The following is a 17,170-nucleotide window of genomic DNA, read 5'->3' on the forward strand; positions in this document are numbered from 1 at the left end:
CTTGTATTTTGCCATGACACTCTGGGTACCTTTTCCAGACCAGAAGCTGGGTGTAAACTTGAAAGCCTGTCTCTCTCACCAACAGAAACTGGTCCAGTACAAGATCTGACTCACCCACCTTGCCTTTCTAATGACCTGGACTTTGTCATGTCGAGTCTGTTGAGCTGCTGTCGTCTGGAGCCCTTTGAGAGCCAGCTTAGCCTTTGGAGTTTGGTTCATGATCACAATTCTGTAGCCTTCTATCCAATATCAGCCACTGGCTTTTTATTTCTGACATGGCACAGGATCTCTTCAGCCCCCACACATGATGGGGGTGTGTTATCCCTCTTCTTCCTGCCCACTGCTGCCAGGGTTGCAAAAGGGGGTCACACCCTCCCGTTTCTGAGGCTGAGCGATACTCCTCTTACACCAATTTCCTCCAAGCACGGAGGTTCGTAGGCTAGGCGGAACTGCTGCGCAGTCGCTTTCTCTGGTGCATTGTCCCGCTCTCCCTTTAATTTTGTGACAGAGTTCTGTTACCAATCTGCCTGAGGCGTCAGGTGATCAGGCTGAGGCCGCAGGATCGTTTGGGGAGGAGATGATGAAACACACCAACTATCTAAGTTTTAAAGCTTTATTAATAAAATAACAGAGGAGAGTGCTGGGTGGGGGTTCCCCCCACATCACTCAGAGGAAGGAAGAAAGTGTTAGTGCCCCAAGCCCTAACCCACTTTCATACTCACACCCACACTACCCGAGGCTGGCCAAGCCTGCGTGTAATGTAAGAAGAAGAGGGGGAGGGGTGGACGGGAGTTCTTGTCCTGAGCCCAGGTCATCCGGGGTCCGTTGTGATCTCCGAGGTGCTCCAGCTCTCAGGAGGGTTTCAAGTCCTGGGTTCCTTTGGGGGTGTTCCATTCAGGCACCTCTGCTCCTGATGCTCTTTGTTCCAGTCAAACCAACTTTCTGTGGTTTCCTCAACTTTCCCAAAACACACTGGCTAGACTTTGTTGTCCTCTTTGTTTTCCTCTGTGCGGCCTTCGCTTGTCTCGCTCGTTATGGGCAGCCTCTGCAGGTCTGTCCAGCTGCATCTTCCTTTCTCCTGGCTGGTCGGTAGATTCCAGGCCCCCGTCTTTCTCGGCAGGGAGCCAAGCGTCGGCTGTGAGCTGCAGCCTTGGGCTGGAGTCGGTGCCTTATCTTCTGACTGAGCGAGCTGGAGTGATGAGTTAACCCGTTCTCTGCTTTCTTCCTCCTTCCCCCTCTGGCCTCTGCAGCCTGCAAAGGAATCTTCCATTCCACACACAAACCTTTAACCCTTCCCCCAAATGCCTTGCGATGCTTGCAACAGCTTTAGCAATATACAGTGCTGATCTGCCTCCCCAGGGGATCTACGGGAGGGAGGGGGCTGTTGAGATGTGACAATTTAGCTCCATATGTTTCTTATGCCCGAGCCATGGCGGTGATGATTAATGGGTCTCTTCTCTTAGCCCTGTGACCCCAGATTCAGCTGTGCACTCCCATCCAGATGCTTTCGCTTTCCTGCATCCCACTGCGATATCACTGCAGTCTCACCAGCCAGCTGTCTGCATTACCCTCCATGCATCCAACCACCCCTCGCCTCCTCTTTCCTGCACCCTACAGCTGGTAAGAGAGAGTGGGAGGGGGGGCCTGTTTTGTTGCTGCTTAGTTCCGTACTGCAAGGACTGTGTTCTGCATTTTGACCTGGTTTCGGGGTCTATGTTTAGGCATGCGCCCAGGGGATGGCAATCAGTATCTCTCAGATACTCTTCATCCTGGAGGAATGTTAGAGGAACTGACCCCTAGAGCTGGTGCTCTTGCCCACCTGACCCACTCTCCAATCTGGCTCCTCATTAATTAGAGAAGCACCACAAAGTGGCACTCCTAGGAACAAATCCGTGGCAGGTAGTGTGGATAGTGGCTAAGCAACAAAACAGCGGCCTCAGGCTTGGTCCCAGTCATACATGGGCCACAGAGGAATCGCTGTTTTCTGTAGGAACGTTCAGGTTCCTGTTCCTTCTGTAGGCTGCAGCTGCTAGAGGATGATACGACCACAATCATGAGCAGGCCTGACGTTCCAGCCTGTGGGCAGACTGTGTCAGTGTCAGTTAGGGGCTGGCCTACGGAGGGGTGACGGGGAGACACGCTCCCCATAACCACACACATACGCTGTCCTCCACACAAAAAAGGCAGCAAGTAGCTTGCAACGCCCCCTGCCCCCGGCTCTTCTTCATGTTTCAGAGAGACGCCTCTTGGTTTTCTCCATCCGTAAAATCGAGCCGTCAGATCCATGTGCTGTGCTTCCTGTCTCCCTCTCCTGTCACTGTAGCGGGCAGGCGGTTTGCCAGGGAGTGGGTCACCTGTGCCCATTGTGCCTAACTAGACAGCTGTGCTGCACCTCCCTTTTCCTCCCCCAGCCCACCACGCTTACTGCTCCCGTGCCCAGAAAGCGCTGCCAGTGCCTGGGTGAAATGCTCCAAATTCCCTGCTCTCCGGAGCACCGGAGTTAAGCTGTGCCGAGGCTCTGGATTCCCAACCTGCCCACGATGGGCTCGCCACCTGTCCCTACCTTACTTCTGCACCAGTTCCGTTTTGCTCAGGCCGCAAAGTGTGCACAGAATAGCTCCTGGGCTGCTGCTGCTGCATCGTGCGCGTTGTCTGCTCTGGGCCTGTCCCTTCTTGCAGCAGCCAGGGGCCATGTGGCTGCTGGATCTGACACGGGGGGGATGCATCCCAGTGCGGGGAGGCACTGCCGCATGGCATAGAGCTGGCATAGCACCGTGACATCGCCCCCTCGCTGCCTGTCAAGGTTCCTCCCCCACTCTGAACTTTAGGATACAAATGTGGGGACCTGCATGGACACTTCTAAGCTTAATTACTAGCTTAGATCTGGTAACACTGCCACCATCCAGAAATGTCAGTGTCTGGATCACTTTCTGTCCCCCCAAAACCTTCCCCTCCCTGGGTAGCCTTGAGAGGCTTTTTCACCAAGTTCCTGGTGAACACCGATCCAACCCCTTGGATTTAACCATCCCCCCTCCCTTCCCCCACCAATTCCTGGTGAGTCCAGATCCAATCCCCTTGGATCTTAACACAAGGAAAAAATCAATCAGGTTCTTAAAAAGAAAGCTTTTAATTAAAGAAAGAAAGGTAAAAGTTATCTCCGTAAAATCAGGATGGAAAATACTTTACATGGTAATCAGAGGAACCCCTTCTAGCCTTAGGTTCAAAGTTACAGCAAACAGAGGTAAAATCCTCTCAGCAAACAGGAACATTTACAAATTGAGAAAACAAAAATAAGACTAACACGCCTTGCCTGGCTATTACTTACAGTTTTGAAACATGAGAGACTGATTCAGAAAGATTTGGAGAGCCTGGATTGATGTCTGGTCCCTCTTAGTCCCAAGAGCGAACAACCCCCAAACAAAGAGCACAAACAAAAGACTTCCCTCCACCAAGATCTGAAAGTATCCCGTCCCCTTATTGGTCCTCTGGTCAGGTGTCAGCCGGGTTTATTGAGCTTCTTAACCCTTTACGGGTAAAAGAGACATTAACCCTTAACTGTCTGTTTATGACGCTGCCCCTGGGCTATCCTTGTCTGTGGGACGTGGCCCAAAGCTGCTGTGCTCCAGCAAACTTTGCCAGCCAACGTGGGCCTGGCAGAATGATGCTACGATCCCTCCTCATCCCCTTCAGCTAGCAGGGCCCAGCGCTGGCCTGGCAGAGGTGCTGGCCCGAGCTTGCTAAGTGCAGTCCACGAGGTGGCCTTATTATACCAGTCAGTATCCCCCTCCCCCTCCCCTTAACTACTGTGGAAATCGCAAACGCTTCTGACCCTTCAGCAGAGACCATCTCAGGGAACCGGGCAGGTGCAAACAGAGCTCTGCCCCGGCGCCCGTGTCCCTGCGTTAGAGGCATTCATGGAGGGCAGTGGCCGCCTTTCCTTTGACGGCCATGGACTGGCCCTTTCCAGGCCTCTGGAGTGACTGAGCAGCGTCTCTGTAATCGATCTATAGCCATCCCCATCTACAACTCCTCAGAGTCTGCATCCGGGCGTTAGCGCTGTCCTTTCCCCCCAAGGGTCAGTGTCTCTTTGTGTGCCTGTAAGAACGCTGTATCTGTGGGTGCGGCACATGAATCCCCAGGTTTTCTCAGCTCCTAATCCTGCCTTGTGGGTGACTGACCTCTCTTTGGGGGTTCCTGGCACCTCACCCCCACACTTGAGTCCCCACCTCTGTCACCTCCCCATGGCCATTCCCAGGTCTCCTAGCCCAGGGACCAACACACTGGCCTGCTGGTGCCCTGGTGTCAGACATGATGTTAACGTCTGGCGGCTGGGCAGTGACAGCATCCAGGGAATACCTTCTGTGGCCAGAATGAATGTATAGCGGGTGTGTGGCTCTGATAACAATTAAATGCATCATTTTCCTATGAGCTCCCTATGATGGAAACATGTGCGTTGGCTACCCTGGTCTTTATTACATGGTTTCCCAGGGCAGATGAGCATGTAGAGAGATTATATACAGTAGTGACCTCAATGTTCACTTTCTAAGCCCAGAAGGGACCATTGTGATTATCTAGTCTGACCTCCTGTGTAATACAGGCCAGAGACCGTCACCCCTTGATTTCTTCATTGAGCCCAATAACTTGTGGTGGAGCTAGAGCAGGGGTCAGCAACCTTCCAGAAATGCTGTGCCGAGTCTTCATTTATTCACTCTAATTTAAGGTTTTGCGTGCCAGTAATGCATTGTAACGTTTTTAGAAGGTCTCTTTCTATAAGTCTATAATATATCAATAAACTATTGTTGTATGTAAAGTAAATAAGGTTTTTAAAATGTTTAAGAAGCTTCATTTAAAATTAAATTAAAATGCAGAGCCCCCCGGACCGGTGCCCAGGACCCGGGCAGTGTGAGTGCCACTGAAAATCAGCTCGCGTGACGCCTTCAGCACACGTGTCATAGGTTGCCTACCCCTGAGCTAGAGTGTCTATTTTGGACAGACACCTAATTTTGATTTAACAATTCCAACTGGTGGAGAATTCATCACATCCCTAGGTAAATTGTGCCCATGGTTAATGACCCACAGCGTTAAAAATCAATCTCTGTCTGTCTATTTTATCTAATCTTAATCTTATCTATCTACATCTCATTTCCCGTCTGAATTTGTCCAACTTTAGCTTCTAGCTCCTGCCATTATGCCTTTGACAGTTAGGTCATGGAGCCTTTCAACCTCCGGTACCGTCTCCCGCTAGAGGTATTTATAGACTGGGATCAAGTCACCTCATACCCTTCTCTTCAGGAAGCTAAAGAGATTGAGATCCGCAAGTGTTGCACTGAAAGGCCTCCAGGCAAATGATGTGTTATACTGGACCAGTTGTCCATCAAGTGCAGTATTTGCCGACCATCAGTGGCCTCTGTCTGAAGCTTAAATACACATCTTTAAAAGTGGTTCTGGCCAGGGCTAGTTATTTAGTTGATAGACCAAAAGCATCTCTCAATTTATTCTGTCAATCATAGGTGCTGACTTCCTCTCTGCCCGGTGGGGGCTCGACCCCCAACTGCCCCTGGCTCCGCCCATGCCCCACCTCTTCCCGCCCCTGCACTGCCCTCACCCCACCCCCATTCCACCCCTTCCCCAAAGTCCCTGCCCTCTTCCTGCCTTTTCCTACCCCAGCCCTGCCCCCTTCCCACCCCCATTCCACCCCAAGTCCCCAACCCTGCCCTGCCTCTTCTCTGCCTCCTCCCCTGAGCGCGCCGTGTCCCCGCTCCTCCCCCTCCCTCCGGGAAAGTCCTAAGCGCCGCCAAACAGCTGTTAGGCAGCAGGGGTGTGTGTGTGTGTGTGTGTGTGTGTGTGTGTGTGTGTGTGTGTGTGTGTGAAGCACTAGGAGGGGGAGGAGCAGGAACGCGGCGTGCTGGGGGCGGAGGAGAAGGAGACGAGAAGCGGGGAGCTTGGCTGCCGGTGGGTGCTGAGCACCTGCTAATTTTTCCTCGTGGGTGCTCCAGCCCTGGTCCTAGTCGGCGCCTATGCTGTCAATTAACCCTGATGAATCAAAAAATCAGGATTGCCCCATGGGGGGAAGAAGGGTACCTGTCTGCTCCAGGGCTCCTGAGAGCTCAGGGAACAGATACTCTTGTGTGTAGTGTATGAATGGTTTTTTTGTGTGTGTGCACATTTCCTCACCCTTAAGCTCTGAGATTCCATGGTGATAATCGATACAGAGTAGAATAGGTTGTACCTGAGTCTGTCTTAGCACCTTGGTGTGTGTATTTGACACCCGGAGAGTCGTCAGTGTAACCCAGGATCAAAGCTCACTGGGAAGCTCCTAGGTCTGGCTCAGTAATTGCAACTAGATAAGTGCAGTCAGCTTCTTGCAGCAAACTTCTCTTTGCAAAGTTTTTTGTTGCTTACTGTGGCCAGTTGGTGGCAGCACAATGTAGTTTGGCTCAGCCTCCTTAAATTCTCCTCTGCTAATTTAGACCAGCCTCTGGTTATTATAATCCTGGGGGATCCACAACCTGGAGTGGATGCACTTCAGTGACATCCCTTAATGGGATTTTTTTTAAAGCTCATCTTTATTCTATACTAGAAAGAGAATCTGTTACAAAATCATCCAAACTAAAATCAACATAATCACTAACAAAATCACAGGACTTGGTGGTGATGGGGGACTTCAACTATGCAGACATCTGTTGGGAAAATAACACAACAGGCACAGATGATCCAATATAGTCTTGGAATGTACTGGAGACAAGTTTTATTTCAGAAGGTGGAGACAGCTACCAGGGGAGAGGCTGTTCTAGATTTGGTTTGGACAAAGAGGGAGGAACTGGTTGAGAATTTGAAAGTGGAAGGCAGCTTGGGTGAAAGTGATCATGAAATGGTTGAGTTCATGATTCTAAGGAACGGTAGGAGGGAGAACAGCACAATAAAGACAATGGATTTCAAGAAGGCACCTTTAGCAAACTCAGGGAGTTGGTAGGTAAGATCCCACAGGAAGCAAGTCTAAGGGGAAAAACAAAAGAAGACCGTTGGCAGTTTTTCAAAGAGCCTAGTGGGGCAGCTTCCCCACTCTGGCATGGAAGGGTTAGAGCAAGCCAGAGAGGCTGCGCAGAGCTCCAGCCAATCATGGAAGGGCTTATTGGGAGCCACTCAAGTGGAGGCTTGAAAGCAGCCAATCAGGGCCAGGCTGGGCCCTATAAGAAGGCTGCAGGGGACTGGGCTAGATGACCTCTCGAGATCCCTCCAGTTCTGTGATTAGCTCCCCGGCTGACGGACGTGTTTGAGTGGCAAGGCCTTTTCCCTCCAGTCTGTAAAGTGGCTGACGTACGAAATTGCAGAGCACGGACTTAAAACAATTCACAGACAGTCCTTTGGGGGTTTGAACTCGGAATTGAATGTTCTAAACGCTCAGAGCTTCCTTCCAATCAGTCGTTCCTTTTTGTCGGACAAAACAAATGTTTCACTGAGTGATCATGGCTAACTGGATTCTCAAGACACAGATCCTTAAAGCTGGTTTACTAATTACACTTGTGGTTTTCCCCTGGTCCAGATGTAGCAAGATCTTAATAAGCAGTGAAATGTTGGAGTCACCTTTCGGAGAGGAGTTGGGGGGGAATCTCTCTGCACTGCCAGCTAGTGGACACAAAACACATTCCTTCAGTAAAAGTTAGTGAACAATATGCTCAAGAGATGTAACGATTGCAAACCTGCCCCAAGCTGATCCCTGGGGTTTCCAAGCCAGGAAGCAGACTGTTCTTCTTTTTATTTTAATTATTATTTCAAATTACAAAAAAACAGCTTTCTATTTTCCCACATAGGAAAGTCCTACACAACTGAATAGGGATTAAACCACCAGGGGCCTATAGGAATTGCTCTGAAAGCCAGGGCCGGCTCCAGGCACCAGCGCAGGAAGCAGGTGCTTGGGGTGGCCAATGGAAAGGGGCGGCATGGCCGGGTCTTTGGCGGCAATTCGGCGGCGGGTCCCTCAGTCCCTCTCGGCGGGAAGGACTGGCTGCTGAATTGCCGCGGAAGAATGAAGCGGCGCGGTAGAGCTGCTGCCGAAGTGCTGCCAATCGTGACTTTATCTTTTTTTTTCTTCGCCGCTAAAAAAGCTGGAGCCGGCCCTGCTGAAAGCCTAGGGAACCATCCATCCTTAGGCACTGGTGTAGACATATCTGGGCCATTTCAAATTTCAGTGCTGGTTATTTATGCAAACCAAGGTTGGATTCCTGCTCTGATCTTCAGTAATCAGCACAACCTGCTCGGCTCCCTCAGTGGCGTGGAGGGTCTCTGCCTGAACTCTCTGCTTTGTCCCCAGGATAGATCACTGGAACAACGAGAGGGAGCGTGTCGTAGTGATCACAGACGCCAACCTCCTGGTCTGCAAATATGACTTCATAATGCTCAGCTGCCTCCAGGTGCAACGGATCCCCCTGAACTATATTGACCGTATCTGCCGTGGCCAGTTCACCTTTCCTGAGAGGTCCCTGGACAAGTGAGTACCAACAGCAGCCAGAGGCAAGGCTTGAGCGGGAATTGAAGCCCCTTTGCTGAGCTGAAAGCTGTTGTCTCCCTGTCGTTTCCTGTGTCCCCCTGATGTTCTGGGATCTCTCCAGGGCAGTGAGCTAGGGAGATCCCTCCCGGCACAGCGTGTGGTGTGTGGGGTGAGCAAACGTTGCAGCAGTAGGACTTGATGGAACGTTTGGGGTGATGCTGTTACCAAATGAGCGGAGGGGAGGGAGGGGAAGGAGGCAGGCAAGCTGATACCGTGAAGCCTCATCCTAGAAATATGGGGGGCGAGGTCCAGCTCTCCTGTTGTTCCTGTTGCTCCTCGCTCCACACCCCAAAGACAGAAGTTGGGGAGTGGCTGAGAGAGAATGAACCCCAGGTGATAGATTTTAGTCACATCACTTTGTGCATGACTGGAAGGGACTCAGCTACTGCAGCGATAAGGGCAGTATAAGACCCTACACAGAACAGAGTAGCCAGACCCAGAGGCAGTGAACAGCATGCCCAAGATTTTAGCTTATCCTGGTAGCACAGGGAGGTCCCACAACCTAACTACCAGGAGGAGGCATGCCTGGTTCAGAGACACACACAGCTGGGCATGGCACTGCCCTCCACCAGTACAGAATTGCTGGAGCTGCTGAGATGGACTGTGACTTAGAGGCAAGGTGTTTGGGTCCAGTATACTGAAAGTCAAACCCTTGTGGAGATGGGCCTGAGCTGTGAAATTTGGATACACATCTGAACTCTGCCGGAGCGTCGCCGGGCTCCCCCGCCGTGCCAGTGTGAACTGTGCCGGAGCGTCGCCGGGCTCCCCCGCCGTGCCAGTGTGAACTGTGCCGGAGCGTCGCCGGGCTCCCCCGCCGTGCCAGTGTGAACTGTGCCGGAGCGTCGCCGGGCTCCCCCGCCGTGCCAGTGTGAACTGTGCCGGAGCGTCGCCGGGCTGCCCCGTCGTTCCAGTGTGAACTCTGCCGGAGCGTCGCCGGGCTGCCCCGTCGTTCCAGTGTGAACTCTGCCGGAGCGTCGCCGGGCTGCCCCGTCGTTCCAGTGTGAACTCTGCCGGAGCGTCGCCGGGCTGCCCTGTCGTTCCAGTGTGAACTCTGCCGGAGCGTCGCCGGGATGCCCCGTCGTTCCAGTGTGAACTCTGCCGGAGCGTCGCCGGGCTGCCCTGTCGTTCCACTTTCAAGTTGATCTCTCGTTTTTATCCCCGAGTTGTCACTCCAACATGGGTTGGCTGTGCTGAACTCAGGTGGCCTGTAGGATGGTGCCAACTGGGGGAGATTTAAGCGATTCTCTGAGCTTTTCTCCTTGAGCTCAGGGGGAAAAGGTCAGAGTCCTGCTGGGAACAATCTCACATGAAATGAGCAGTTGGCTCCCTGTATAACGAGTATAACTAACGACGGGAGAGCTCCCTGCAGCGTCCCAGCGGAGCACCCCTTCCAGCATCTTTCCTGAGCTTTGTGAGGGTTACGGCCGGTATCCTCCCCTGTAATGATGTTCTGATGCTAGAGATATCATGCTCTGCTTCAAGAACTCATCACAATACAGCCTCTGCCGAAGGTAATTACCCTGCGTCTTATGAATGGCTGCATGTGAATGTCTGCTCACGCTGCTGACAGCAGCAAGTCCCAACACATCGTGCATACCAGGCACTTAACAGCCTCTGTTTTATTTGTTCCAATGGCTCGTTGCCTTGCGCCTCGTTTTTCTTCCCTGGCTCTGTTGGGTGTTTGTTTTTGCAAAGGCCGGAGTTCAGGTCTTTGATGCAGAGTTTGGGCTGGGACGATGGCTTTGATTCGCTCTGTTTCCATTGCTGTTGGGCGGATTAAAGGGAGCCCTTTCCAGCAATTACGGCATGGGACCATCTGTGATCCGGCGAGAGTTCCTGTTCTGAGACGAGAAAATGTGCCCGAGAGCCTCAGCTCACTCTACTGAGTCCAGTGCAGCCTTGCTGAGTTACACCAGGAGGGGGTTTTCCAGCATTACTGTTTTCCCAGTGTCCCCAGACCGTCAAATAACCTGCGTTTGGGCACTGCGCATCCTAGCCCTGACCAGAAGTGCTGTCTGATCGCTGGACCACTGAGCTTTCCGGTGCTTCTCTGCAGCCAGACTCCAAACCCTCCATCATGGTCCTATGGCAGCATCCACAGCTACCAGTCACTGCCTGTTTCCCGGCACTGCTAGGCTGCCCTCCAATGACCCCGTACTGCTCCGTAGACCTGCTCTGCTCCTTTCTTTTGCAGGGACTGTTGCTGATCTCATCCCAGCTGAGAGCAGCAAGGCCCTTGGCAGGCAGACACCCTCAGGGGGGTCCATAGCTCAGACTATGCTGCCTGTGTCCTGGCAGGGTAGCTAGAGGGGCCACACTAAGGAGAAAGGGGCACGGCTCCCGATTCACTGCAAAGAGAGGAACTCTGTGTTCAGCACCATTATCCATCCAGGCTGAGCTGGTGCCTGGCTCTGTGTGCAAGAGGGAGGAGGGAATGAAACCGCTTCCCTCACCACACCAATCCTGCTAGCACTGCAGGCAATTCTGGCTTGTGTCTCTGGAGCATGTGACTCTGGGTTCGGTCCCAGCTGTTGCGGTGAAGTTCTGCGTGGCTGTGACGTGCCGCCCAGGGCGACAGTGAAGTGGGAGGGGGGCTGAGTTTGTTGAACTACAGTTCCCCCGTGCTGGCTGCTCCTCCTCCCAGAGAGGCCAGTCATATCTGGCCTCTCCTCCCGGGAGACCGTGTTCCTCGCTACGCTTCCCCTCAAATGACGGTGCAGAGTTACAGTGTAATAATGGGCCCCTCCATTGTCTGGGCTCTGGTCTTCCATGTTCACGTGGCTGTGCCACACCATGGTCACCCTCTGTGAGGACAGGAGCTTGCTGCTTGCTGACGGTGTTTTCTCCTGAGTCAAGTGGTGGAGGCCTGTGCTTACGGTGCTGAAGTTCACTGCTTGAGTCCTCTCTGTCGACTCATGTCTGCGGCCATGGTGCTGTGCACTGCTGCGGCCCAGAGGTGGCTGCATTTTGGTGTTGTGCAAAGTGCTTTCTATGTGTCTCTATGTATGGTAGTGAAGTTTAGAAAGCACTGGATGAAAGGTGCTGCAATAAATACAAGCTAATGTTGTTATTAGAAATAACGTCACTGAGGCTCAATTAAAATAACCACCAGTCTTCGAATTTGCTCCCTTGGGGCCACAGAGGAAATGAATTTGGCTGATTTCCTGTAGCTCTGTTTCTTTTGGACTACATTTAAAGCAGAAAGTGGGCCAGATCCTGAGCTGGTGCAAATCGGCACTGACGTCAGTGGAACCTGGCTAGTGTGCACCAGCTGAGGATATGGCCAAAAGAGGCTGCTAAATGTTAGTGTATGGAGGAAGCAGAGTTAGCTGAGACCTGACTGCATCGGCTTTTAACGACACCTCCAATCTGAGGTGGGGTCAGAAAGCCTGAGACCTAAGCAGTGTGTGTTCCATCATTGCTCTCATCTGGCAGCTCTTTACACAAGCCCCTTTCCTCGGGTCGAAATCAGCTTTCATCTCGGGTGGATTCCACTGGGCTTGTGTCTGTCTGTGTTCTAATCACCACTCCAACTGTGCTGGTCTGAAACGCTCGCAAAACCCTTTTCCCGGCTGCTTCAGCAGTGGCATCTCCCATCCAGACACTCTAATTACGAGAAGCAGGGAGCATACAGCGGGGTGCGTGGACAACTCCAAGGAAAACAACGGGCTGGTTCTGTCCCTTCCCTTGTCCTCTGCCAAACTGGCTTTGCCAATATTTTAGCTGCTCTACCACTAAGATTAGCTGCTCTAAGGAGATGGCCAGGTGCCTCCTGGGCATTATTCATTTGAACTTTGTCAGAGCTCAGTCCATTGAAGTCAATGGCAAAACTCTGGAAATGCAGCAGGAGGATTTAGCCAGTGGACTTATCCTGATATATACTAACATAGAGGGGATCCGAATCAGGCCCTATGCAGTTTACACAAGTGTTTTTAAAGCTATTAATTTAGCAGGAGTCTCTCAAAGAAAACAATATACCTGAAATGCTGGGAGGTGTTTACTGTCAGACCGTTGATCTGTGCAAGGCACTGCACCCAGGGGCATAAGGCAAGAGGAGAAACGTTAAAATGCAAAGAAGGGACAGAATAAAGGAGTAAAATATTCTCTCTCTCCCCTTCTTTAATGTATCATCACTCCTGTTTTCTTAGCTGTAATTTCTACCCAAGGATTGTCTCTGGAATTTAGCAGGGCATTTGGGGATTGGGATACAGGGGCGGCTCCAGGCCCCAGCATGCCAAGCGTGTGCTTGGGGCGGCATGCCCCGGGGGGTGCTCTGCCGGTCGCCGGGAGGGCGGCTCCGCTGGACCTCCCGCAGACGTGCCTGTGGAGGGTCCGCTGGTCTCGCAGCTTCGGTGGAGCATCCACAGGCATGTCTGCAGGATGTCCACCGGAGCCGCAGAACCGGCGACCGGCAGAGCGCCCCCCGCAGCGTGCCGCCGTGCTTGGGGCGGCAAAATGGCTAGAGCCGCCCCTGTTGGGATATTCTCTGCCACTGCACCACTTCTGGGACTTCCATGGGGTTTATACAGCTCTATAAAGTTGTGGTGAGTGACAGAAGTCTGCTCTTTAGCTTTTGATTCCAAATCAACAGGACTTCAAGTAATACGTGTAACCCATTTTCCCCCCGTTTTACAACATGCACCAATCACCCAGTGCCACTAGGTGGTGGAGCGGAGCAGATATGCTTTGGGTTAGTGAAAAACGTTACCTTTCTGGCATGGTTTCAAGTTCGATTGGTGAGATCACACTTGTATCTGGTGGTTTGCGAGGGTCCTAACCCTCCATCTTTCAGTTGTTTAAAGTTTGGCTGGACAAGAGGACATTTGTGCTGCAAGTTGAGGGCGAAAGAAAAACATCTGGAATAGGAGGACTTGAAAGAAGACTGCACAGCCGCCAGTCAGAATCCCCAACGTAGTGTTCTTTTATTTGCAGAAAATGGGCTGTAAATCCGCAGCTGCACATTTCAGAGGCCTGCTCTACATAGGAAAGTTGCACCAGTTTAACTGAAATCCAATTTAAACCAATGCAACCCCCCTGTGTGGACACTCTTATTTCACTTTAATATAGCTTAATCCTGTTCCCGATCAATTTAAACTACACTCATATAGGCCCTTCTGAAACTGAGATGAGTGTCCAAGCATGGGTTTGCGGCACTTGAACTAAATCTGCTTAAATTCATGCCTGAGGTTAAACCAGCCCAAATGTCCTCTGTAGACAAGGCCTGAGTTTGAACAGGAAACCCTCAGAGAGCTAGGGTGAAATCCTGGCCCCATTGAAGCCAAAGGCAAAACTCCCTTCAAAGAAGCCAGAACTTCATCCTGAACAATGCTGTGTACTGGTTTGACTTCAGGGAATTACAATCTGGTTCTTAGCTGAGATTCAGGCTGGAACTGTGGATACAATGAATGTCCCAAGAAAAGACCATTTCCCTCCTGAGCCTTCATAGACTCGTAGGAGATTAGAGTTGGAAGAGACCTCAGGAGGTCATCTAGCCCAACCCCCTGCTGAAAGCAGGACCAATTCCCAACTAAATCATCCCAGCCAGGGCTTTGTCAAGCCAGGCCTTAAAAACCTCTAAGGATGGAGATTCCACTACCTCCGTGGGTAACCTATTCCAGTGCTTTGCCACCCTTCTAGTGAAATAGTTTTTCCTAATACCCAACCTAGACCTTCCTCACTGCAACTTGAGACAATTACTCCTTGTTCTGTCATCTGCCACCACTGAGAACAGCCGAGCTCCATCCTCTTTGGAACTCCCCTTCAGGTAGTTGAAGGCTGATATCAAATCCCCCCTCACTCTTCTTTTCTTCAGACTAAATAAGCCCAGTTCCCTCAGCCTCTTCTCATAAGTCATGTGCCCCAGCCCTCTAATAATTTTCGTTGCCCTCCGCTGGACTCTCTCCAATTTGTCCACATCCTTTCTGTAGTGGGGGGCCCAAAACTGGACACAGTACTCCAGATGAGGCCTCACCAATGTCGAATAGAGCGGAACGATCACGTCCCTCTATCTGCTGGCAATGCCCCTACTTATACGGCCCAAAATGCCATTAGCCTTCTTGGCTACAAGGGCGCACTGTCGATTCATATCCAGCTTCTCGTCCACTGTAATCCCCAGGTCCTTTTCTGCAGAACTGCTGCTTAGCAAGTCAGTCCCCAGCCTGTAGCAGTGCATGGGGTTCTTCCGATTCTTCCAGTGCATTTGTCCTTGTTGAACCTCATCAGATTTCTTTTGGCCCAATCCTCCAATTTGTCTAGGTCACTCTGGACCCTATCCCTACCCTCCAGTGTATCTACCTCTCTCCCCAGCTTAGAGTCATCCACAAACTTGCTGAGGGTACAATCCATCCCATCATCCAGATCATTAATAAAGATGTTGAACAAAACTGGCCCCTTGACCGACCCCTGGGGCACTCTGCTTGATACCAGTTGTCAGCTAGACTTTGAGCCGTTGATCACTACCCATTGAGCCCGACAATCTAGCCAGCTTTCTATCCACCCTATAATCCATTCATCCAGCCCATACTTTTGTAACTTGCTGGTAAGAATACTGTGGGAGACCATATCAAAAGCTTTGCTAAAGTAGAGCTGTCCTGGCCCAGGTTAGGGTGTCAAATTGAAATGTGAGATGCTCTGTCTTGTGGTTTGAGTCTAAAGCAGGGGGTACATTTGGTGGTTAGCAGTGAATTCTGCATTGAGTTTCGTTGGGGTTGCTTGAGACCCAGAATTCAAGGCTTGCAACGTGAAACTGATTGAGGTAATGAGGGGAAGAGGGCGGTAAGAGGTTCTCTCTGGGAACTGAAAACACCAAGTGTTGCTGAGCTCCAGACCATGGCCGCTCTGCCGCTGCTCCGTTGCATCACCACGAGTGGGCGCACCGACACCGCATTAGCACCGAGTTGTGCCCTGCCTGCGGCTTTCCCTCAGACCATGGCCAAGTCACCCACACAACAGGGTGTTCAGGCCATGCATTCCTAGATCCCCACATAGCTGGGCAACTGCTACAAGGTTGCACAGTTGTTAAACATGAAGCAGGAACAGGCAGAAAAAAAGCATCTGCTCAGCTGGCTGGTTTATTAACTCCCGAGGAGAAGGACCAGAGTGGCAGACAGCTGGGCGAGGACTAGACGTTAGCTGTGTTTGAGATAAGAATGCAAAGCTCGGAGCCGGAGAGTACTGAAGATGCTGCTAGGGCGTCAGTGCTGGGGGAGCTGCTGCTCAGTAAAATGTGACAAGCAGCGAAGCTACTTCTTGTTCTCTTGGCTACAATGAAATTAGGTCGTGTTTCTTTCCCTTCCCAGTAGCCATGAGGCTATTTTCTTTCGCCACAGGCGCCGGGTATTTTTTGGTGGTGCAAGGAATGTAGCTAACAGCCACTGAGTGCTGCGTTTTGCGTTTGCAAAGAGGCAGTGCTGGGAAGGGGGAGTTGTTTCAGTGGCAAAGGGGGGATGCGATGTATTGGCCGCCTCTGCCCTCCGCTTTGCCTTTTGGCAGAAGGACAGGTGGACAGTGGCTAAGAGGAAGCTAGAGATCACATAATCTTCTTGAGCATGTTGCACTCGTTATGAAGACAAAAGGATAATGGTTACCTAGCTACCACTCTTCATCCAAGTGCTCTACAAAGGTGGGGAAGACTAGGTATGGTCAGACTCCACCTGCTTATGGGGAAACTGAGGCACAACAGGAATCAGTGACTTGTTGCAAGTCACACAGAGTCAGGGGCAGAACCCAAACCTTCAGAGCATTCTTCTGCTCTTACTCCTAGGCCACGCTCCTTCTATGAAGACTGGGAGTTGTGCAAATTTAACACCGACAGACCCCGGTCATTGGCGGGCGGGATCAAACCGGTGACCTCTGGAGCTTAGTGCATGAGCCTCTATCGCATGTGCTAAAAGCCACTGGCTGTTAGCTAAGACTGTAGAGCAGACTCATTAATCTTCTCTCTCCCTCTGTCTCGGTGCCACTAGATGGGACAGAACACCACACCCAGGAGGTGTGTGGGTTACACAAATTGCATAAGAGGAAGGCTATGGCTTCCCTGAATCCACTGGGTTTTGGCCAGTATTGTAGCAGGTGAGTGGGTTACCTAGGCCGTTGGCAGACTGTGGTGTGGCCATTCCTATACACTAGCAGGGTATCAAATAAGAAGCTGCCATTTTCACTGTGGGGCTCGCCCTGGCCTTCCCCGCTTTGGGGAGCTTTTCTCTGAATCGGAGCCGAGGGGTCCAGCGAGGCAGCAGGTCATCCCAGCTGACTGTACTGCTTGAGAGACACAACTCATTGCTCCTGGGGATTATGCCCCCAGGTTGTGTCATGGAGGCAGGGCCCGAGCAGTTCCATGGCATGGTTCCCCCTTCCTTCGGGCCCCCTGGAAGGACACTGTGGAGCCAGGGCCTGTGCAGGGAGAAGGGGCTAGGGATGGGGCAACACGCATCGGTGTGTCCCCCACACCCCGCCACAAAAACCTGGGCCCGTGTTATCTTTCCCGCCGGGCCCCCGCCCCAGCGACAATCCCCATTCGTGGGGCTGAGGGAGTCACAGAGCCCAGGTGGAGATGTGGTGTCTTTGCCTCCCCCATAACTGCATGGTCTGAGGGGATCTGCAACCCCCCGAAGAGAACAGTGT

The 17,170-nt window shown here is 51.9% G+C and overlaps 1 protein-coding gene across 2 annotated transcripts in view; it reads left to right on the forward strand.

Annotated features, from left to right (window-relative positions):
• The window catches only part of TPRG1 (tumor protein p63 regulated 1), a 103,821-nt gene that overhangs the window by 55,044 nt on the left and 31,607 nt on the right, over nucleotides 1-17,170 (forward strand). For both annotated transcript variants that reach the window (XM_045029482.1, XM_045029481.1), the window contains one exon: nucleotides 8,312-8,488. In XM_045029482.1, coding sequence (XP_044885417.1) covers nucleotides 8,312-8,488 — 177 coding nt within the window. The remainder of the gene's footprint in view (nucleotides 1-8,311; nucleotides 8,489-17,170) is intronic.

This window comes from Mauremys mutica, chromosome 9 (genome assembly GCF_020497125.1).
Source record: "Mauremys mutica isolate MM-2020 ecotype Southern chromosome 9, ASM2049712v1, whole genome shotgun sequence".
Lineage (NCBI taxonomy): Eukaryota > Metazoa > Chordata > Testudines > Geoemydidae > Mauremys > Mauremys mutica.